The sequence below is a fragment of the Pseudochaenichthys georgianus genome, chromosome 12 (genome assembly GCF_902827115.2).
Source record: "Pseudochaenichthys georgianus chromosome 12, fPseGeo1.2, whole genome shotgun sequence".
Taxonomy (NCBI): Eukaryota; Metazoa; Chordata; class Actinopteri; order Perciformes; family Channichthyidae; genus Pseudochaenichthys; species Pseudochaenichthys georgianus.
This window is the reverse complement of record NC_047514.1, coordinates 19,846,453-19,871,545: the sequence shown is the minus strand read 5'-3', so window position 1 is coordinate 19,871,545 and position 25,093 is coordinate 19,846,453. Positions and strand designations below refer to the sequence as shown.

General features: G+C 41.4%; 1 protein-coding gene across 2 annotated transcripts; it reads right to left on the bottom strand.

The window, feature by feature from the left end:
* Nucleotides 1-10,981: 10,981 nt before the first annotated feature.
* oacyl (O-acyltransferase like) lies at nucleotides 10,982-20,277 on the bottom strand. Of its 2 annotated transcripts, none has more exons than XM_034096336.2 (17): nucleotides 20,210-20,277; nucleotides 18,902-19,021; nucleotides 17,452-17,585; nucleotides 17,284-17,362; nucleotides 17,066-17,198; nucleotides 16,311-16,492; nucleotides 15,911-16,111; nucleotides 15,254-15,356; nucleotides 14,745-14,846; nucleotides 14,447-14,612; nucleotides 14,282-14,361; nucleotides 14,062-14,172; nucleotides 13,823-13,946; nucleotides 13,155-13,341; nucleotides 12,572-12,714; nucleotides 12,355-12,451; nucleotides 10,982-11,168 (listed from the first exon to the last, which is right to left on the bottom strand). In XM_034096336.2, coding segments are annotated over exons 2-17 (1,968 nt in total). In that variant the 5' UTR covers nucleotides 18,903-19,021; nucleotides 20,210-20,277; the 3' UTR covers nucleotides 10,982-11,043. The 2 variants fall into 2 exon arrangements, with proteins under 2 accessions (XP_033952227.2, XP_071061014.1); XM_071204913.1 differs by lacking the exon at nucleotides 20,210-20,277 and adding an exon at nucleotides 20,011-20,087.
* Nucleotides 20,278-25,093: the final 4,816 nt, after the last annotated feature.

Below are 25,093 nucleotides of genomic sequence, written 5' to 3'. Positions count from 1 at the left end.
GAGGGAAAGTGCAGAGCCTGAAACTCCAAGTTCTTGGAGAGTGCGAAGGAGGATCTGATGGTTCACCGTGTCGAATGCAGCAGACAGGTCCAAAAGGATGATGACAGAGGAGAGGGAGGCTGCTTTAGCAGTGTGCAGTTCCTCAGTGACAGCAAGGAGGGCAGTTTCTGTGGAGTGACCTGCCTTGAAACCAGACTGGTGCGGATCCAGAAGGTTGTTCTGATGGAGATAGCAGGAGAGTTGTCTAAAGACAGCGAGCGTTCAAGTGTTTTAGACAGGAACGGGAGGAGAGAGACAGGCCTGTAGTTTATAACATCAGACGGGTTGAGAGTGGGTTTCTTTAGGAGAGGGTTTACTCTTGCCTCCTTGAGACTGTTTGGAAAGTGACCAGAAGTTAGAGAAGTGTTGATGAAATGGGTGAGAAATGGTAGAATATCAGGAGCGATAGTCTGAAGGAGGTTTGAAGGGATAGGGTCCAGAGGACAGGTGGTAGGGCGGGCAGAGGTAATGAGGGTAAGAACCTCACTTGGAGAGAGAGGGGAAAAGGAGGTCAGTGTGTGGGTGAAAGGAGGGTCTGGTGACCCAGCGGTGAGTCTCAGACACGATACACCACCTTGAGCATGTTGTTGTGAGGATCTGGAATGGCCTCTTGTAGTCATGGTAACAGAAGTGTCGTCTTACCAAAGCAAGATATATTTTTACACCATGTTGTTGCACAGTCTGCCTCGCCCTAGCGTCTACCCTCCTTCCCTAAACTCATTGGGACAGGACCAGGTGGGCAATATAGTGCTGCACATGTAAGAAGTGTGCGTCACGACTACGTTTTATTTGTTTGGGAGAGTGAGAGAGTCAGTTGAAGCATGCTTTTCCAGAACTCATAAAGGCAGGAGCAAATAGTTGACATGAGATCACTATATCAAAGAAATACCGAGCCATATTTTGATTTCATCTTACACCACTGGACACGTGGTCTTGCCTACAATATGAAATTAAGCATGATTTTTATTTTTATTTGGAACTTTGGATACTGAAACTAGAATTTGGAAATTGTGTTGTCTTTTTATCTCATATTGTGCTGATTTGACAACATTACTCCAGTGACAATCTATATGAGCTTGTATGTATTTGCAGGGGTAGACATTAAGGGTAAAAAGCCACTGGTCCTCCGGGCCGGTGGAATTGTATTGTCATTTGTCACTGGCCCCACCATTGTAACCACTGGCCCGGAGCATTCGTCTAATTCGACTAATAATGAAGAAAATTAACACATTTGTTGCAATTGTAATTTATGCACTAACTACATTACTACTTGTACTACAACATTTGAATCATCAGTTCTTCCTAATTTTCCTCAATTGTTCATATTTGGTTTATTAAAATAATGATATTGTGGTCATTGTTAAAAAAGGTCTGCTATTATTATAAGTATTATTATTTGTATAATGCACTTTCTGCCTTCCTGTCATTAGGATTTAGAAATGTAATGGCCATAGATTAGATTAGATCCTTCATTAAACTGCTGGGACATTTCCCTATAGCCAATACCTTTATATTTTCTACTCTTCACTTACTTGTCAGCGTAGGTCGGCATTGATGTACAGAGCCGACAGAAGACCTTGTTTATATTGGCATCATATTGAGAGGTGCAGCCAGTGACGCGTCATAAAACCAGGAAGTAAACTGCTGGTTCCCTTGACAAAAAGCAATGGGATTTCTCCACAGGGTTTTGGAAAATAGCTGGAAATAATGTCTGTGGAAAACAAACCTGTTTGATAAATGCACGTTTTGTTCAGCCGGATAATCTCCACATGTCTACCCTACTTTTATAATTTTTCGAATCATAAATCTAATCGATAGATTATAAAAGGGTTTTAGGACGCGTCACTGCACCACTGGAAGCCAACTCCATCGATCAAGCTGGCTGAAACCTTCTCTCCCTCTTCTTCTCATGCTCCCTGTCACTCTCCTTTAACTCCTCCGGTGACTTTCTTTTATTTGAAGATTGTTTTTTGCCCGGCTACCGCTGGTATTAAAAACTTTTTGGCGAATGGTTAGGTGGCGCGATAGTCTGTAGTGAAGGAGCGCGCTCCCGCTCACGGGAGCCTGCTCGCGCTGCGCTCCGCAGCAAACAGCTGTTTGCTTTTCACCCAACAACGACAAGCGACTCACGAAACGCTATGTTTTAGCGTTAATAAACGAAACAATTTAACAAAATTGCTAGTCAAAATACCAATACCACAGGAAAAAATTGTTTAAAACAATATTTTTAGTGGCCCGAGCGGGCAAGTGGAAAGTACGTTATGCTTGCCCGGGGTGATCTCATGCAGCTGTTGTAGTTTTTCTATAGCTGTTCCTTTCATTTTAGTGAGGGGTGTAAACGGACCATGATCAGACATGGATGGCACATGAAGGATGCAGGCACTTGGCAAGCATTTGTGGGCTGGACGATCTACACTTCGTTTTCTTTTGGGCATGCTGCTTACTACGTCACTGTCAGATAAATGAAATAGAAATCACCATTCAAGTTGAAGACACCCTGTTAAAAAATCAGAACTTTTGTAAATTATAACAGATGTTCTGAGAGCAGCCATCATGTTCCACAGTTTAACCTGTTAAGCCCTGGGCCTATTTTTCAGGCCTCAGGCTTGAATGAATGAGTATTCTTCACAACTAAAAGGGGTATATGAATAATATTTTTTATCAAAGCAATGATACACCTGTGAGTTGGATGTAGAAAAGTCAGAATCAATATAGAATTTGTTTATTTTAAAGTAAATTCAGATTAAACATAGTACATTTTTTTTAATTATTGTGTCCGTCCAAAAAACATTACTTATAGTGAAAACCACCCTTGAATTATGGGATAGTAGACTAAAAGCTTTAGGAATCCAAACTATAACATAGACTGAACAAAAATATAAACGCAACACTTTTGTTTTTGCTCCCATTTTTCATGAGATGAACTCAAAGATCTAAAACATTTTCTTTATACACAAAATAACCATTTCTCTCAAATATTGTTCACAAATCTGAAAAAATCTGTGATAGTGAGCACTTCTTCTTTGCCGAGATAATCCATCCCACCTCACAGGTGTGGCATATCAAGATGCTGATTAGACAGCATGATTATTGCACAGGTGTGCCTTAGAATGGCCACAATAAAAGGCCACTCTGAAACGTGCATTTTTGCTTTATTGGGGGGGGTCTGGGGGGGTCCGAAAACCAGTCAGTATCTGGTATGAGGGGTAGGGTTAGGGTAATGTTGTGAATCGAGTGGCCTGTGTTCGTCGTCCATAACATACGCCTGCCCATACCATAACCCCACCACCACCATGGGCCACTCGATTCACAACATTACCCTAACCCTACCCCTACCCCTCACACCAGATACTGACTGGTTTTCGGACCCCCCCAGACCCCTTCAATAAAGCAAAAATGCATGTTTCAGAGTGGCCTTTTATTGTGGCCAGCCTAAGGCACACCTGTGCAATAATCATGCTGTCTAATCAGCATCTTGATATGCCGCACCTGTGAGGTGGGATGGATTATCTCGGCAAAGGAGAAGTGCTCACTAGTGTTCCCACGCCGCGAGTTCTGGTCGCTCAGTGATGATACTTATATTTCTGGAATCTGTGGAATCTCAGTTTGCTAGCTGATGTCTTGTTTGTGCAGATCCGATAAGTGGTGGAGTGTTTCTACCGTGAGTTCTGTGCTAAGTGCGTTAGCATTTTTTCGCTCAGGGCTAATTGAGATGCTCGACTTTAGACTTGTGTTTGGTTTGTCTAAAAATGGTTCATATCGTCAGTTAGCTGAGTTTCTTCCCATTATGTGGATATGACACATTCATAGTTTGTTAACCTGTTAGACCCCAAGCCTGTTTTTCAGGTCTCAGGCTCGAAAATGACATTTCCAGAACAAATTACCATAACTATACTTCTAAAAGGGGAAAATTAATAATCTTTTTTCTCAAAGTAATGATAAACCTGTGAGTTGGATGTAGAAAAGTCAGAATCAATATAAATGTTTTTTATTTTAAAGAAAATTCAGATTGAACATAGTAAAAAACTATAAATTATAATGTCCGTCCAAAAATTATTTTTTACTTATAGTGAAAACTACCCTTGGATGATGTTATGGTAGACTAAAAGCTTTAAGAATCCAAAGTACAACACATACCCTGTATCAAGATTAATGCAAAACAAGTGACATTTGACCTTTTTAAGAGAGGTTTAGCAAAAAGGTTTGGGTGGAAATGGGCGTTTACCGCGTTTTTACCCATTGGTCGATTTTGGTGATTGACATCTCTTTTTAACCGTTAGAGCCAATATAATCGAAGGGGAATGTCCACATACACACCAACGTTAACAAAGACAAGTGGGGGCTTCACGCATGCAGTTTTGGCCAGAGCGAACCTAGCTCACGCTCTGACATCTGAAAACGGAAAACTAGGTTTATTGCTTATGGATGATCAGAAATCATTTCAAAGGGACACAGACACATTGGATTAACCTATGGATTAACCATCACCAGCGTTTTTATCGTTGTAATGCCATTGAAGACCACTTTTGACCAGACAACGACAAAGGTAAGCCATTTTGCCATTTTAGCTACCTAGCGCCATGTGTTTTGATGTCTGTTTTGGTTTATAAAGTCATGAGTTCTTATCATAGAGTGATGATGTATGTACCTATCGATTCTGTGTCTTCTCACGATGCTAATCGATGGGTTGGGTGTGCAGCTATGATAAGTAATAAGGGTGTTATTATGAGTGGGTTTCTGTGCAAAGGACCACAGCCACGACCACAGCCACGACCACAGCCACGACCACAGCCACGACTCGCGATCCAGGACACAGGACCACAGGATCATCCATGACTCCGGATCCCGGCGTATATAGACACCAAAAAGAAAGACATTTGGGGAAGCTGGGTTAATCAGGTATAGACAGAGAGAAGGAAGAAGTAAGATGTCCCCTGACAAACTAAGCCTATATCAGCAAAACTAGGGGCTGAATCTAATCAGCCCTAACTATAAGCTTTATCAAAAAGGAAGGTCTTAAGCGCACTCTTAAAAACGGATAGGGTGTCTACTCCGCTGCGAGACTTCTACAACTCAACAACCATTCCACACCGTTATGCATCTCTGCCATCAAAAACCACGAACTTCTAAAACGAACCAGATACATCCATAGAGGCTCTCTGATTTCTCTGAATTTCTGACCCAGCTCTCTTCTTTCTCCACCTCAGTCCTCCTACTTGGTGATTTCAACGTCCACATGGACTTCACTGACTCTACAATAACTACAGACTTCACGGACATGCTTCTGCTTCAACCTCATTCAACATGTCAACTTTCCGACCCATAACCATGGCCACATTCTGGATCTTGTTTGCTCGACTGGACTAAACCTTCACCATCTGTCTGGCTCAGACCTCTTCCTCTCCGACCACTTAGCCATCACCATGACCATCAACATTCCCACCCCACCACCAAAGCAAAAACGCAAAATCAACTTCCGTAAATTAAGCTGTGTTTCAGCTACCTCGCTCTCATCCTCCCTCTCCGAAAAAATATCCACCACTCCCTTTGTGGACCTCCATAGCCCCTCTGATCTCACTGACTACTACAACAACATTCTGTCCTCCTGCCTTGACCAACTTGCACCCATAAAAGCCAAAACAGTTTCCTTCACCCACTCTGCTCCTTGGTTCACCCCTAAACTCCATCTGATGAAAACCCGTGCCCGGCAACTTGAAAGACTCCGCAATAAAACAGGTCTCACAATTCATTCTCAAACCTACAAAGACCACCTACAGCAATATAAAGATGCCCTCTCCCATGCCCGCACCACCTACTACTCTCAGTTAATCCACTCTGGCTCCGGAAACCCCAAAACACTCTTCTCCACAATAAACAAACAAACAGCCCCCTGGACACGACCACTCAGTCATTCACAGTAGACAAATGTAGCTCTTTTCTCAACAAATTTCAAAGCAAAATAGACAACATTTACAGCAGCTTAACCACTACCACACCAGCTCTCCCTCAAGCCACCTGCCCCCCCCCTTATCCTGCCAACCCCTGTCCCAGTTCTCCCCTGTCTCCCCTACTGACCTCTCTGATCTCCTCACAGGAATGAAAACTGGACCCCATTCCCTCCAGCTTTGTTAAGGCCTGCCTTCCTACTCTCTCTTCACTCATCACTACAGCAATAAACTCCTCCCTGTCTTCTGGCACCATCCCACCCACCGTCCCTCAAAATAGCTGCTATCACCCCTATTCTGAAAAGACCCGGACTAAACCCTGACAACCCAAATAACTTCAGACCAATCTCGAACCTACCCTTTCTGTCAAAAGTTCTGGAACGCGCTGTAGCGTCACAACTTAAGCATCATCTTTCTGCTAATAACCTCTATGAAACTTTTCAATCCGGATTCCGCTCAAACCACAGTACCGATACCGCACTCCTCAAAATTACAAATGACCTTCTCCTCTCCTCCGATGCTGGTAACCTCAACATCCTCATCCTCCTTGACCTCAGCGCTGCCTTCGACACCATCAATCACTCCATCCTCCTCACCCGTCTTGAAACCACCTTCAACATCACCGGCACTGCCCTCTCTTGGTTCACTTCATACCTCTCTGACAGAAACCAGTTCATCTACATCAATAACTGCAAATCCCCCACCGCTCCTCTCCCCCAAGGTGTCCCTCAAGGTTCAGTTCTCGGCCCCCTCCTCTTCATCCTTTACCTACTTCCCCTTGGTCACATAATCCGCCGTCATGGACTTCAATTCCACTGCTTTGCCGACAACATCCAGCTTCTCATCTCCACCAAGTCCATCTCCACTGCTACCCACTCCATTCTGACAAACTGCATCACTGAAATAAAATCCTGGCTCCAACTTAACTTCCTGAAACTCAACTGCGATAAATCTGAAATAATAATCATTGGACAAAACAAGCTCACCACACCTATCCATAACTTCACCCTCAACATAGACGGCTTCCCAGTTCAAACCTCCCCTCACAAACATCGCCCGTCTACGTCCATCCCTCTCCCCCACTGCTGCCGAAACCCTCATCCACGCCTTCATCACCTCCCGTCTGGACTATTGCAACAGCCTCCTCTACGATTCACCTGCAAAAATCCTCAAAAAACTTCAATATATCCAGAACTCCGCCGCCCGTCTACTCACCCACACCCGAATCCGTGAACACATTACACCCATCAAGATCCACTGGCTCCCCATCCCCCAGATAATTCAGTACAAGATCCTCCTGATGACATACAAAGCCCTCCATAACCTGGCCCCATCCTACCTGACTGACCTCCTCCACAGACACACTCCCACTCGCTCCTTCCGCTCTGCTACTGCCAACCTCCTGTCCCTCCCCACCCGGACCAACCTCAAGTCCTGGGGCGACAGAGCCTTCTCCGTTGCTGCACCCACCCTCCGGAACTCACTACCCCAATCCATCAGAGATTCTTCCTCCCTCACAGCATTCAAAACATCACTCAAAACCCACCTGTTCAACACTGCATTCAACCACTGACCACCCCCCTCCCCCCCTATTTTCTGTTCTGTTTATCTCTTCTTGTATTTCTTTATCTTTATTTCTTTTTTTCTCCTCTTAATTCTCTGTCAAAGCGTCTTTGAGTTTCATAAAAAGCGCTATAAAAGTCCCATGTATTATTATTATTATTATTATTATTATTATTATTATTATTATTATTATATGTGTAAAAAAGGTTTTCAGACATCAAGTATGGTATATGAATACACATTTTATTATTCATTGGTGATTGTGATTTTATGATTTTCTTATGGCTGCTTATCCTCCATGACTTCTTCAAGGCTGCAAACAGAACGTGTTATGTTTAGTGGTTCTGTCCTGGAGAGATTATCATTTTACAGTTACTCAAGTGACGTCCTACATCTTCGATCTTCGCAAATCAGTTATGAGTCTTCAAACAAATCACACTCAATTTAAGGCGGGGCCTCTCATATGACGCACACTTGCTAGCCTGTCCCATTCTTCGTTCTCCGAATGAAAGGAAGGATTCTTAGCCTCGGAAGGACCTGACTCGGAGGGACATGTCCTACCAAAGAACCGTCCCCGACATTGAGAAACACCCTATAATGTATTTTAGTTTTTTGAAACTTTCTATATCTACCCCACTACAGTTCAGAGGTAGCCTACATAGTGTACATTTACTCCCCTTCATTTATTTTGTATATTTAGTTACTGTGCAAATTTGGATTATTGATATGACATGTAATCAACCCCTAAATAACACTTTAGTTACACCTGGAGTAAATCATCAAGGAATTAAAACTAGCTGCACCTTTGATAACACATTTTAATCAAAATGTATAATTCTTAAATTGAGTACTTTTGCTTTTGGTACTTTTAAGTATATTTTGATGCCAATACTTTTTGGAACAGATTATTCCTGCTCTTTGTTGTACTTTTGAAGTACACAATCTAGTACTTCTTCCATCTCTGGTCCAAAGGCAAACCAGCAGACCTGTACACAGCCTATACTTTAAACACGGAGCGCTCACATTAACTAAACACCAATGTGACCATGAATATATTTAACTATGGATTGTCTATCCTCCTGATCTAGCCTCGTAACGCGTTGTTTGCACCAGATTGGCACTTTTGACTTTAAAATGCAAAATGTAGGTTGAAGTTTTTGGTAATTATTTCTGTGACTTGTCATTTTGCTTGTGTGATTGTGGAGTTAATTGAGAGTTTTTCAAAGTTCACCCGTTGAACACTCAGTATTCAGATTGAGTTGATTTTGTTGGCCATTTCCAAATGTTAGCATTTTATAATCGGGATAATTTTCCTTCAGATTAACATAGTGGCCCATTTGGACGGTAATAACAAATAAGGTTAGCCTAAAAATTAGTGGTCTGTTCATTTGCGCCATGCAACATGGTTGGCCTTGGATGTCCACCACTCGCTGCAGCTAGCAGGATTTATGAGCCGGATGTATGAATGTTTGCCATAGGTGGCTGATGAGGCTCAGGATGGAGAAGGCTAATACTTGAATAATACTTGTTTTAAACACCACACACGACCTTATGTTTACAACAGCAATTATATGCATTTACTGACCAACAATAACGCACAGCACAGGAGGGGGGGCTGGATGTTTATAGCTGCTAATGGATTTTTACATGGAAAAACAATAACACACAGCTACAGAAAAACAAGATTCAACAATGCCAGGATCATATTCTACCAATACATAATTTAACATAATGCTTTCAGATATTTAATCTAAAAAATAAACAAGAAGCGGTCCTTACAAAAGACATGAGAAAACATTTGAAAAGACATTCAAACATCCATCCATCAATCCATCCATCTTCTCCCGCTTATCCGTGGTCGGGTCGCGGGGGTAGCAGTTCCAGCAGAGAGCCCCAAACTTTCTTTTCCCTGGCGACATCAACCAGCTCTGACTGGGGGATCCCAAGGCGCTCCCAGGCCAGCGAAGAGATATAATCCCTCCACCTGGTCCTAGGTCTACCCCTTGGTCTCTTCCCAGCTGGACGTGCCTGGAACACCTCCCTAGGGAGGCGCCCAGGTGGCATCCTAACTAGGTGCCCGAACCACCTCAACTGGCTCCTTTCGACGCGAAGGAGGAGCGGCTCAACTCCGAGTCCCTCCCTGATGACCGAACTTCTCACCTTATCTCTAAGGGAGACACCAGCCACCCTGCGGAGAAAACCCATCTCGGCCGCTTGTATCCGCGATCTCGTTCTTTCAGTCATGACCCATCCTTCATGACCATAGGTGAGGGTAGGAACGAAAATGGCCCGGTAGACAGAGAGCTTTGCCTTCTGGCTCAGCTCCCTTTTCGTCACAACGGTGCGGTAAAGCGACTGCAGTACCGCTCCCGCTGCTCCGATTCTCCGGCCCATCTCACGCTCCATTGTTCCCTCACTCGAGAACAAGACCCCGAGATACTTGAACTCCTTCACTTGGGGTAAGGACTCATTCCCTACTTGGAGTGGACAGTCCATCGGTTTCCTGCTGAGAACCATGGCCTCAGATTTGGAGGTGCTGATCCTCATCCCAGCCGCTTCACACTCGGTTGCGAACCGATCCAGTGAGTGCTGAAGGTCGCAGACCGATGAAGCCATTAGAACCACATCATCTGCAAAAAGCAGTGGTGCAATCCTTAGTCCACCGAACTGCAGACCCCCCCCCCCACGACTACGCCTCGAAATCCGATCCATGTATATTACAAACAGGATTGGTGACAAAGCGCAGCCCTGGCGGAGGCCAACCCTCACCGGAAATGGGTCCGACTTACTGCCGAGGACCCGGACACAGCTCTCGCTTTGGGAGTACAGAGATTGGATGGCCCTGAGTAGAGACCCCCTCACCCCATACTCCCGCAACACCTCCCACAGTAACTCCCTGGGAACCCGGTCATACGCCTTCTCCAGGTCTACAAAACACATGTAGACCGGATAAGCGTACTCCCAGGCCCCCTCCAGGATCCTTGCAAGAGTAAACAGCTGATCCGTCGTTCCACGACCAGGACGGAATCCGCATTGTTCCTCCTCAATCTGAGGTTCGACAATCGGCCTGACCCTCCTTTCAAGTACCTTAGAGTAAACTTTCCCGGGGAGGCTGAGTAGTGTGATGCCTCTGTAATTGGCACACACCCTCTGATCCCCCTTTTTAAAAAGGGGAACCACCACCCTGGTCTGCCACTCCTTCGGTACTGTTTCCGACTTCCACGCAACGTTGATGAGACGTGTCCACCATGACAGTCCCTCAACACCCAGAGCCTTCAGCATCTCTGGGCGGATCTCATCCACCCCCGGGGCTTTGCCACTGTGGAGTTGTTTGACGACCTCAGTGACCTCCCCCCGGGAGATTGGTGTTGATCCCCCGTCATACTCCAGCTCTGCCTCTAACATAGAGGGCGGAGTTGTCGGGTTCACGAGTTCCTCAAAGTGTTCCTTCCAACGCCCTAACACTCCATCAGTTGAGGTCAACAACGTCCCATGCTTACTGTACACAGCTTGGATGGTTCCCTGCTTCCCCCTCCTGAGGTGTCGGACAGTTTTCAAGAACAACTTTGGTGCCGCCCGAAAGTCCTTCTCCATGTCTTCTCCGAACTTCTCCCACACCCGCTGCATTCAAACATATAAATACAAATTAAATAAAGTAAATATATCAAAGGGCCATGGGCCAAAGGGATATGTAAATCATCTCCCACAAAAAGTTGTTGGAAACACACACACTACAAAGGGTCACAATGACACAATACACACACATTATGAAAGGTTTTATTTACCCTAAGAGCACAACATTAGATAATGAGGACACAAAACCATCAATGATGTGATGTGAACAATATATTCAAGGTCAAATACATTTGGAGTTACACAATATAGAACTTACAGTATATGAAATCAACACTTATAACAACCATGCTCAGTATTTCCTGTAATGTAGCAAGAAAATGTTTGATATGAGATCACTATATTAAAATAAATAAATAGGTAGCCATCTTATCATACACTTAACGCAGGGTCTTGCCTAAAATTGAACTAAAACACCATTTAATTAAGAACATTAAATGCTGAAACTGTCATCATTGGACTAAGATTCTCAGAGAAATAGTGTTGTTTAAAAAATAAAAATAAACTTCTGCTGATTTTATAACATAGCTCCCGTGAAAATCCCCACATGAGGAGTTACGCTTCTGAGTGAGCAGCAGGGATCAACAGTGGCAAAGGATCAAGGTATGAGGCTGTTCAGAAAGCATTACTCATCTAAATGCAATGTAACCCAGAGCGCATACCAAGCATATTGCAAGTGCTACGATGGAAATGTAGCTTGCCATGTATGCATCATAAGTAACTGAAAACCTTTGTTATGATCTCACCAGCTGAGTCAGTGTCACTTTCTAAGTCACTGCCATGGAAAGTGCAATTTCCAAGTCCAGTTTCAGAGGGGGTCGAATGGCTGGGGGAATATGATGAACTTTGTGTCACACAAGCCTTGTCTTGGCACGAGGGCTACACTTAAAGTATGTTTCCGTAGTCCAAGCCCTCTCCTCTTTTAATAGCTTCAATACAGAATTTACACTATGTGGAGACACAGTAAATAATAGCATAATCGCCACTTATCCTAAATAGTAAACTGTTTTTTCTTAATGACCAATTGAATTAATACTTTTGAGTTACAATTTTGTGTGATCTCTCTACAAAAAGTTACTTGATCAAGAAACTAAAATAACTTACAAGGCACAACAAACGAACACATAAGAGTAGGGGTGTTAGCTGGATCGAGTGTTTTGTGTTCTTTATGTACCTCTCCATTTTAGGAGGAGGTATGGCTTCTCAACCAGCAGGGTAAACACATAGCTGAACACCAGCGTGAGCACCAGGTGTCCAAAGAACAGATACATCTAAAGAAGATGGGAGAAATGTAGTACATTAACTTAGAAAAGGATACGAAAACACAAATATAAAAAGGTATAATCTTAAAAGGTCGCTTCGTGAAACTCAATAAAAAGGTACTGACTTACAAAGTTTATGTCTGTGTAGTGGATTGGGGTCTCTTGCAGGCCAATGTAAAGGATTATGAAGACGGGATGTGTCAGATAGCAGGCAAAACTAAGGTTGGAAAGAGGAACCCAGAACCCCAGGGACAAGAGGTTTTTGATCAAACCTGGAGAGAGCAGGAAATAAAGAAGAAAGGGAGCATTGTTTTTAAATGTTTGACTAGGTCATTTATTTGGGACTTCATTTGCATGATGCAAAGGCACATATCCCCAAAATCTAAAATCCATGTTTTCCTTTTCTTATAGTTCTGTTATTGATCATTTCTGGATGCATAATGTTAGAAAAATCAGTGGTAAAGATGTATCCCATCTTTTAAATAGAATGGACCCACATATTGTTTGGAGCATCACCAGCCAAGTAGGAACAACGTACTAGTTCATTATTTTTGCTTTAATAACAATTGCCAAAAATAGAGCAGTATGCAGTATGTTTCTCATATTGCCATTGATACGATACTTTTGAAGAATGACATTATGAAGCAAACAATCATTTGTTAAGATGCCTATTTAAAATACAAATGTATTAAAATTAGTGTTCTTTGTTTACCTCCATACCCATCCTCACAGGCCAGTATGATCCAGGTCACAGCCAGAGCCCAGAGCGGCCTGTGCAGACCCTGGTAGAGGGCGTGGGGCACAGAGGGCGAGGCTGGGGTCTCCTTGAGGATGTAAGACAATCCAATCACCGCAGCCATGACGGACAGACAGAAGATCCAACCAAGTGCTGCCTGCCACTGAAAAGACAACAGAAAGACACGATAAGGAGATGAGTGTGATGTGAGTTGAGTCCGCACAGACACCTCATATCCCTTAAAGAGCATATAACCCTTACCCTCCCGCTTAGTCCCAGTTAATTAACTAATCCTGAGAGGATAATTAACTTTCTATGGCAAGATACTACAAGTCATGTCTAGTGTTCTGAACGTGAGTGTGAACCACTCTGCCTTCTGGCAAGCAGAGCCCACTATCAGGGTCATATCTTGAAACAGCTGTGGTCAAAGCCCGAGCACAAAGAAAGGGCAAGCTGTCACATGCAAGGAGGATGAGAGGAGTGAGAGGAGTGAGAGGAATGGATAAGCAATTTAAAACAACTAACTAAAGGGCCAAGTCATTAGTTCCCTATCACTGTGTCTCTTTGAACTGATAACCTCTCAAAATACGTTAAAATGTGTTCATTTCTTAATGAAAATAAGCTGTCTGGCAGGGTGTTCTCACCTTATGTTTTAACAGTGGGTCTTTCTTTGTTGTCAAATATATTCCAGCCAAGATCCCTATTAAAAATGGCCCATACCTTGTGTAAGGTTTGACATAGTAATATAAGACGTAATACTCAGACGTCCTGCAAAATAGACAAAGAAACATTGTAGAGAATTAAGACAATTTTAAAGAATTGACTTTATCCGCTGGTTAGCCTCCACTTTAACTGTTTGCATATCACCATCACTAGACCTTACAGGGTAGATGGCTGAAAGACAGGCAGATGCATGAGTGCAGTTACAACAGCTCCGGCCACAGTGGTCATCAGCAGAAGACCTCCAGCAACAACTATGAACACACCTCTGTTTCTGATAAACAAAAGACAGGAGAGAGGAATACAATTATAGGAGTAGTGCTGTTATAAGTCAGACATGATTCAAAAGGGGAGTTTGCCCAAAGTAGAAATCAAGGACATACAGTCTGTAAAAATAGACCAACAGAGGAGTGGTGGCATAACACTGGAAGTCCAGAGACAGGTACCATGACCAAGGGATACACTGAGGAGAGATGAGGAAATCAGATACAAAAAACAGGTAAGCATATAAACATTTCAGAATAGGAAATAATCTATTTACGACTTACTATTTCATGGACTGGAAGAAGATTGCTTATCAAAAATAAGTTAGCCCACCAGTACGTCTTACAATCCATCAGTGTATCTATAAATGGGAACCAGTAGGGTCCCCACTGGATCAGTGAGATGAGGCCAATCGTTAGACACATAACAAACATATGCAGTGGTTGAATCCTGTAGAAAAGACAAAGAGCTTTCACACTTATGTAACTTCACATATACAAACAGAGCTTTCAAATCCGTTTAGAAGTACAGGATGACACATTGATAATCATAACTTTTGGTGATATGATCAACATGGAGTACCTTTTAATCCTCCTGAGGAGGTAGTTAGCCACCAAACTCGGACTCAAATTGTCATCAGCCTTGTTTATGGAGCCCAGCAGAGACCTCGCACTAAGCAGACCCCTACAACACAAAAGCTGCTTTAGAAACGGCTACAAACTGATAAGTTAAATGGACAGCTCACTGCAAAACAAACAATAATATTTAACTCTTTAACAGTACTTGCAGTGCTATTTATCAATCTATATTGTGTTGATGGAAGTTTCACATTTGAACAACTTAACAGCAGGGTGTACTTCCAGATATTATGACCCTGTTTTTCAAGCTAATCCAGAGATCTTGTTTTCAGCAGCCGATTGTAGGAATGATTTACTCTCTACAATATCACACACACAATACTACATGGCAAATCTAAGTTGATAAATGGCACTACATGTAAGACAATAATCGTTGGGTCAACTCCTTCAAAACTTTTATTTGTACAGATAAAGTATGGTTTTAAACTAAATGAAATGTTGTTGCAGTCTTACCCTAGCAGTAAAAAGGTGTCCACGGCTAGAAAAACGGGCCCGCTGATGGTAAGCACATGCAGAGCGTTGCTTTCAACTGTTGTCCTCCAGTTTTTGTAGTTATCTGGAAAAAAGATAATGTTTTTCACAATAATAATATTTAGGTGACTGAATGAGTTGTATACTGAATGCGACTGTGAGATGGAGCAGTGGTGGAAGATAAACTCAGACTTGTTGCTTAAGTAAAAGTAGCTAAACTAAATTGCAGAAATACTTTGTTAGATGTAAAAAATCCAACATTCAAAATCCTACTTAAGTAAAATACACAATAATTGGCTCTAAAATGTACTTAGTGGAAAATGTATAAGTACCCAATGTGTAATGTTTAATAACTGGATTATAGTAATTGATGTGTGTTGTGTGTTTCACAACTGGTAAATGTGGAGCTTATTTTAATTGCTTTGTAAACTGCTGCTGTATATCATAGTCCATTTATTAGCTTATTAATGTTATTCTAGCTTATTGGTTGAATCTGTAAAGTTGCTTGTAACTATAGCTGACAGATACATGTAGTGGAGCAAAAAGCATAATATTGGTTTTCTAATTAAGTTAAATACAAGTATTATGTAGCATATCATGAAAACACTCAAGTACGAGTACATGTGAGTCTCGTCGTACCCAGATTGTTTATAACAGGGAACTGAGCAGAGTGTCCACATATGATCCATAACAGGCTGAGAACGCGGATGCCGTTCAAGGAGGAGTAGCCTCCTCCTGGGACGGATGAGGAGGTGCTCAGGACTCCCTGGCTGGTGTTCTGTATGGAGAACGCCTGAAGGCACCGGTACAAAAAGCTTCGGGATGTGATGCTGGGGCTGCCTAGGAAAGACAAATACATCTTTTTTCAGGTAAACTATATTTTTGCATCTATCAGACTGGAATAGTTTTCCTTAATCACTCAGATCATTTCTCTTCGATACATTTTTTCATCCGTTTTTTCCCACTTGGAAATGAGAAGGTCATGCTCAAGGGGTTAATAATTTACCGATCATCTACACATAATACAAAATGTACTTACTACTACTATTTTCCTCCGTGTCATGATTGATATCACTACTGTAGGTCCCATAAAGGTTGAGGCCTGTGTTTGAACAGGAAGTCTGCGCTGATGGCCTGACCTCTCTCTTTCTTTGCCACTTTATTATAGCCGTCAACAGGGTCGCCGTAAGAGGGATGGCTACCATTACACAACAAACAAACCTGCAGGAGCGAAAAGGTAGAGTGAAGTCTTAAATCTCACTTAACTTCTGTGGTTCAGTTTATCACACATAGATAGAAGGGGTGTAAATCACATCACTATTTCGTTACACTGTGCTTGAATTTTTGTAATTACAATAAAGTAATCTAATCTAATCTAATCTAACTATTTGGACAACAACACAAAGCTGATACGGCCCTGATACGATTTTGATAGGATTCCATTTGGGGGCAAGCGATTTATATGAAACGATATCATGTGCCTATTCAACACCATCAGCTATAATTATATCAACACAAAAGACAACATTCCTGACTCCTTCAGATATTACAAAAAAATATTTTGTGTCAAGGAAATAAATATATAAACTGCCACATTTCTCATATTTATCTATGTTTAAATGCGCATGTTTCTTTTCATTATGAGTTTCATATCTTAAAGATGATACACTTGATACACCACTTTGCAGAGATAGTCGATCGTTGATCATTGAGTGATGTTTAGTAATGAATACCCCTGGGAGACAGAAGGGACGGTTTTTTAAAGAAAAACAACATGTCCAATGAAACGCTTACAGAGAGATGGCATCTAATGCACCGGGTGCAATCGCAGACAAGCAGTGGGTCATGATCATCTCCTGAGTGGACTGATTGACCAGGATGTGAGGTAAAGGAGGAATGAGGGACGTCTGACCAAACTGAAGACTCCCTGTTAAAAAAAAAGGGTAAAACAAAAAATGTATTGGAATGACAGAAGGCTTTGTCCAGAGAAAACTTATTTTGAAATCACTGACCGTCCAGCACCAGAATTTCCACATCTTCTTCTCCACAGGATTCAGGAACACAAATCCCCACAAAGTACTGGACTGTTCCCTATAGTAAAAACAACTCCGTTCAGGATCTATAACAAATGTCAGGATGGTATTTTATCATGTTTGTTTTTGTACATTGTTTGTTGTTACCTGTTTAAGGAACACCTCACAGTACTGTGCAGAGAAAGAGGGCCCGTGTGCAGAGCGACACTGCTGCAGCAGGCCAGGCCGGTTTGCATTGCCTCCTTTCACATTGCTGCCCATCTTTCCAAATGCATCGTACACTGATAAAATATTCACAAGCATCACCAAAAAACACAACTTAATACAAAGAAGAGAAACAGAGACCTCCAGTCCTTTCATGTAAAAATATGCACTTAATTCATCAAACAAAGCATGTATCATTAATGATTGATTGTTGATGCACATAATTATCAGCTTCCTTGATTCAAGAATAATCCTTTTTTGACTCTTCAAAATCCCCTTTAAAGCTCTAACATATTTATATTCCGTATTGCACTTAAATCAAAAACTGTAAATACAAATAATTTAAACATTTTTAAGTAGATATACTCAAGTACTGTACTTAAGTAGCATTTTGAGGGATTTGTACTTCACACGAGTAGGCCTATTTAAATTGTTGGCTACTTTTACCCACTACCAGTACCATTTTTTATTTTATTTATTTATTTTATTTTTATTTAAAATCTAAATCGTGTACTTTTACTCCACTACATTTATTTGATACCTTTAGTTACTTAGCAGATTTAGTTTTGATGTAAAATATAACCAATTTGCATAATGAGTCATTTTTACTTTTGGTCTTTAAGTATATTTAAATACTAATACTTTTTTGTACTTTTACTTTAGTAAGATTTTGAATGACTTGTACTTATTACAGAGTATTCCTACACTGATACCTCTGCTTTCACTTAATTACGAGATCCGAGTTGCCTACTTCTTCCACCTTTACGTAGTTTCTTGTTTTGGTTTAAGATAAATAAAAATAAACCTTAATCAATACCCGTTGGGAAATTCATAAGATTGAAACAGGTAAGATTAGAAGCTGTGTTGTATGATGGGTGATGATAGTAATAATAATAGACTTTATTTTATAATACAAAAAATGTATAGAAATCAACAACAACAGCATTTTTTTTTTCTTAAACACATACTCTTTCACCATCATCATATTTACAAGTGTCAGTAACCTTTGAATATCCTTGGCATAGTTGACATAAATAAACAACTGCAAGGCCATATGTTTGATACATACATCAACACTTTTGTATTCTCTTTTCTAAGCTTTGTAGTATAAATATTCTTAATTACGGTTATTTCAAAGCACATTTTTTCTTTCGGATGTACATCTGAGTCAGTTGACTTGTATTTTACTTACTATTATGTTGTTGGCTGTTTGATAAACATTTTCTGGATGGCTTGTATTTATCCACTCCATGGCTTGAATGAACACTTATTTTCAAAAGTAATGTCGCTGGCCCTTGTGGTTTAAATTCACCAGAACATCCACTGCCTCAGACTCAATGCAAATGTGACTTTACAATTAAACATACAGAAATAAAAAGGCAGCAACACTTACTTTGAACAGCATATTCCTTCGGCCTGTCTTGGGTAATTTCCCAGAGAAAAGTGTTGGTATCCTCTGTACATTTCTGAGACACAGTCGAGGCCTGCGTATTCTCCAGCGCTTTACTACACCCTGCAAAAAGAAGGAACACCATCCAACTCGGTGCCATTTTTATGACTAAGTGTTTCTTTTTAATGGAGAGGGAGTTTAAATAACAAAGGAGGGAAGAAGAAGGAAGCGTGAAATGAATCTTGAATGGGTAGATGGAAAAACTGCTTTGGTTACTGCAGATGGCAACCTGGTTTTCTACATCAGGTGTGAACAGGATTTGGTTACTTGAGGGTAGGATGCAAACAAAAGATATCCAGGCTGGGATTATGGTCACTGCACAGGATAATTAAAATATAAGCATAATAATCATTGCTACACTTATACTAAAGTCAGAGCCACGTTGTACCACGACCGCCGTTCGAACAGCAGATGTTGTTGTTTTTTTGTGTCAAATCATTGAAATATTTTTCCTCAAATGTTTCGACTTAGTTTGTTTTTACTTGAACAAGCTATCTCAAGTTAGAACATAGTAGGAGCAACAGTGCAGAACAACAACGGCCACTAGAGGGTGAGCTTGTCCTTAAAAAAAACCCTTTATAAAGTACCAAGACTTCACCTGGCAACAATTCTAAATAAATCCTTTTGCTTCAACTTTATTTCAAGTCATTATATCTCTATTTCTCCAAAGTGTGATTCAAATGTTGAATATGTTACTTCTTATAGCTCAGCATCAAATTGGTGAGGAAGGGAATTAACAGGTTTTGTGATTTTTTTTCTCCAATATTTCAGTCCAGGAAGCATTGGGCATATTAAGAGGGGGATGGGTGGGTGGGCTGTTAAAAAATACAGACCTGTAAGAGTGGTTCATGGGGTGATCATCGAGTTGCAGATGAGTAAATGAACTATTAACCAATGACTTACTGCCAGCAAGTGTTACATTCTTCATATCATTCATGCATTTATCACATCACGACTCGACTACTGCAATAGCATCCTCTAGTCTACCGCATAGCATCCAACCTCCTCAATAAACTCCAACATATCCAGAACTCTGCTGCCCGCCTCCTCACCCACTCCCGCTCCCGAGACCACATCACTCCCGTCCTCCAGAACCTCCACTGGCTCCCCGTCAGTCAAAGAATCGACTTCAAAGTCCTGCTCATAACGCACAAAGCCCTCAACAATCAGCCCCCCCCCCCCCCCCCCAACCTCACAGACCTGTTGCACCACCACACCCCTTTCCGCTGCCTCCGCTCATCAGAAACCAACCTCTTATCCATCCCCACCCACATCAATCACCGGACCTGGGGGGACAGAGCCTTCTCCGTCGCTGCCCCCTCCCTCTGGAACTCACAACCCATCAGAGACTGCACTGACCTCATTACCTTAAAAAAACATACAAAAACTCACCTCTTCAATCTGGCTTTTAATGTGTGATTGTTTTTGTATTGCTTGATTTTAATTTGACTTTAACCCTCCGGTATCATTCGATTGGACTACGTAAATTAGTCTTCGAGACAAAAATGTCCACTACAAAAGACATTGATAAAAACATTATATTAAAAGTTTTTTTTCCGCCCTAATAGAAAATACCAAAAATGTATTCATTTTCAGGATTGTAACCCTTTAAATGCCATTTTGAATACATGAAACCGCTGTTTTTTTTCATGATGAAAACAGAGAAAATGTGTTATTTTCCAAAAAATACATATCTGGAGACTGGCTCTTTTTTTTTTATAACAGTCTTGGATATCTCAAAGATTAGCAGCAAAATGGATTGTTTTGCATTATTAGTTTTTGCACAAAATCAGATTGAACAAAAAAGTCACACGTTAGTCATTCGGGACAAAAATGTCCACTTCCAAAAACTGCTCTAAAATGACAACAGATTAATATTTAAAAAAACTTTTTGGGGTTAAATCTTTCAATCAACTTCAGTCCTGATCAAAAATACCAAATGTTCAATTATGTTCAGGATTTTAACCCTTGAACTGCCAGTTTGAAAACATGAATTTGCGTTTTCTATGAAAAACATGCACAAAAAGGCAGTTATTTTCCATAATGAACGTTGGGGGGGGTCGGCTTTTTTTTATCACAGTCTTGGATATGTCAAAGATTAGCAACAACATTTATTTTGGTGGATTATTAGTTCTTGCACAGAATCAGATTAAACAAAAAACACAGATTAGCCACTCGCGGACAAAAATGTCCCATCCACTCCCACTATAACCACATCTTTTGATCTCTCCGCCATACCGGTATAAAATCATGCATTTTGTAATGTCAGGGTTTTATATTGGAGGAAAATAGTTCAATGTGTCCTTTTTACTCTAGATGACCAGATGTGACATTTTACCATTGAATTACATGCTTGTCATTTATTGGTTTCTTTGCCTGTTGTATAATGGGGCCCTGACAGCCATTGGAATACATGTATGCAACTAATATGATGTAGGTGTGTTGGTATGGATGTGGAAGAGTGGTATCAGCTGAGAAATGTGTGTGTTTGTCTGGATGTACAGTGTGTGTGTACAGAGACAACAATATACAGTAGATTTGGTTTACAGCAAGTCGCAGTTTTCGCCTCATATCTTTCTTTCTCTCTCTCTTTTTCTCTCAGTCCCTCATTCCCAAACTCATACACACTCTTACATATTAAACCTCCTTATACCTTGTATGTGTGTGAGTGATTGTGTGTGAGAATGAGACAGGACTAAGTGTGCTCTCATGGCGTTCTGTTTTTCATTTGTGCTGTTTCATGTCATGTCATTTTCACCTGGCTGCAAAGCCAAAGCTTCAAATATGTGTAGTTTGGCTGGATGGTCATTTCATTCCTGTGATACGCAACAAGCAGTAACATGAGTAAGATGGTCTCATGCAGCCCGTAACTTCAGCTGCAGGACTCATCCTCTGAAACAGAAACACCCTGAGAAGGAGAATCTGGTGTGGATCTGAACTGTGCTTGAAAGGAGTCAGCACAAGGATAAAACACTTTTTTGCCAAACATGAGAAGGAGAATATGATGTGGAGTTTGTCATGGAGTCTGATCCTTCTTCGTCCGACACAGAGGATCCCATCCCGCAGCTGCGCTACATTCCTCTGCACTATCCTATCCGGAGGATCGTGTCCATCGTGGCAGTGGGTGGACATCAAAACATTTTGACATTTTTGTCCCGAATGACTAATGTGTGACTTTTTTCTTCAATCTGATTTTGTGCAAAAACTAATAATGCAAAACAATCAATTTTGCTGCTAATCTTTGAGATATCCAAGACTGTTATAAAAAAAAGAGCCAGTCACCAGATATGTATTTTTTGGAAAATAACCAATTTTCTCTGTTTTCATCATGAAAAAAAACAGGGTTTCATGTATTCAAAATGGCATTTAAAGGGTCAGAATCCTGAAAATGATTACATTTTTGGTATTTTCTATTAGGGCGGAAGTTGCTTTAAAGATTTAACCCAAAAAAGTTGTGAAAAAAACCTTTTAATATAATGTTTTTATCAAATTCTTTTGTAGTGGACATTTTTGTCTCAAATGACTAATTTGCGTAGTCGATTTGTTACACAGTGAATTAAAGACCGATTTGAAAAATTGAAATTGGAATTCCAAAATAGATCGAGAAAATAGCCTTTTTACAAAAAATCAGGCCATTTGCACCAACACAACCAAAGTTATTGCAAAATGAAAAGTGAAAAATGACCCATATGGACAAAAACGTCCACAATATTTATTTGTTGTTATTTTCTTATCACTATCTCTGTAAAGCGACTTTGAGCACCTGTAAAAGCGCTAACAAAATTCATCTATTATTAGGGCCCGAGCACGAAGCGCTAGGACCCGACGGCGTCCTAGCACGAAGTGCGAGGCACCTATTGTTATTGGTGGAATTATTATTTTTCTGCCAGCGTTTCCTGTTTTTGAGGCCTTTAGGACGCTGACAAAGTTGTATAATTTTGCACGGACGCCAGTACTGGTGAACAATACATTATTCTGGAGTCAATGAGTTCAAATTGTCCAACGTGCTCGCTAGCGCCACCTATGAAAAACCCATTTCGGAATAAATTTACAAAGTCGCACCGTAACTCCGAATGACCTGAAATTTTGCACATATATCCGGGTGGACCTGCTCTACAAATAATCCTCTAGGAACCCTAAGCTCTGCCTACATTTTTCTTCTTCTAAATTAGCATAATGTTCATAATGTTTTTTTTACACTAAACTTAGTGTACAGCATCCGTGGAGGGTCATACACATTACCCTAGGAGATGAGCATGTTCAAACGATAAATATTTCCGCCATGAATTAAAACGTACTCGCAAAAAGGCGGGGCTTAGAAAGAAATGCTCATAACTCATCAACAATGTATCCAAACATCACATATTTTGGTAAATAGGTTCAGTCTGTCTTGGGAAATAGGCACACCAAAGCATTTTCATTTTGGACTATAGGGGGAGCCAAAAACACCACCAATTTATAACTCAAGGGCAGATGGACTAATCTTTTTTTTTTTTTTTACACATACTCTCGGGGTGACTACGAACTCAGATTTAAAGTGTCGCAACAAATGCAGAATGTGGGCGTGGCCTATACATTTTTTTTAAATTGCGATAGCATAAAATGAGCTTCGGATGCAAAACTTGGGACACACGTCAGAGCCCAGGACCTTTTCGAGAATGTAAAAAAAAAACGTACATTTTCAAAAAAACTGCTCACTAGCGCCCTCTATTGTGTGGTAGTCACATAGTTTCTCAGAACTTCACGAATTTTGGCAGACATTCCTCATGGAATTGCGGACATATTTATACATACATTCCATTAGCCCCGCCCCCCCAAAAGTCGGCCATTTTAAGCACATTCTTGCGCACTCCTCCTAGGGGAATGATCGGAAAAATTCCAATCCAGGACACGTTCAGCCCCTATCCAATATGATACTTAATTGAGGAGCACATTTAAAAAAAATTACTTGTGGAGGTCGTAAGCTAACAGCGAATACACCATTTTTGACGATTTACATGTCGCAAATTACTCCAAACTACTCGGATATAGTTATTCCGATATTCACGAAACGCTGTATACATATTGCTATTATGATTGCACACATATTTCAAATTGCCTTCCCTTAGCCCTGCCCCCCAGAAGGTTGGCCATTTTGAAAAATGTGTGTTTTTCACGCATTTTAAGCACATTTCTGCTAACTCCTCATAGGGGAATGATCGGAAAAATTCCAATCCAGGACAACTTCAGCGCATATCCAATGTAATGCTACATTGAGAAGGAATAGTCCTCCGCTCAAACGGGGAGCTCGTAGGCTAACGGAGAATGTACCATTTTTGATCAATTATATGTCACATAAGCCACTGAGGCCTGCCTGTCTGTCTGTCACATCAACACACACACACACACACGGTCCAACAACACCCTTTTCTGGCGGCATATTCATTACAGCAGACACCTATACACTCCCTAACCCTACATTTGTAGATATCTCCTAAAGCCTACAAATAAAGTGTGAAATGTAGGCCTGTTACATTTATTATTGAGCAATATATATTATACACACTGTTCTGCTTTCTGCACTGACCTCAGCAGCTGTTCTCACTGTAACATCACCTAACATCCAGGGGACATGTGATTAGTGAGTAAACAAACAGTAAAGGGCAGAAAGTCTGATGCACATTTGATCATCTCTAATAACTTATAATCACAACGGGAACAGTTTGCAGAGCTGTGCTTCGTTGACAGAAGTCCAGCCATGCGTCACACCTCTTTTAAACATCACTGTTGGCTGAAATTGTCTCAGGAGAATACTTCAGTGTACCCTCGGTTATAGCTCCTCTAGAGACACTCCTCTCTCCTCTAAATCAGTGTATCCTCGGTTACGGCTCCTCCAGACAGCCTCCTCGATAATCGATCCTCGACGAGCCTTTAGAGACATTTGTTTTCCTTCGAGACGGCGCGCCGACATCCGTTTCCGGGTCGCTGCCGGAGGACCTGGAAGTCTGGGAAGCGAAAATTATAGAAATGAGAAACGGCTCATTTCCCAGGACCCGCACGCGTCTGCTTGACGCCGGGACGACCGGCTACCCTCCCCGACAGGCGCACGGACGCGAGGGCCCGCTCATCACTGCGCGCACAAGTGCGACCGCAGTT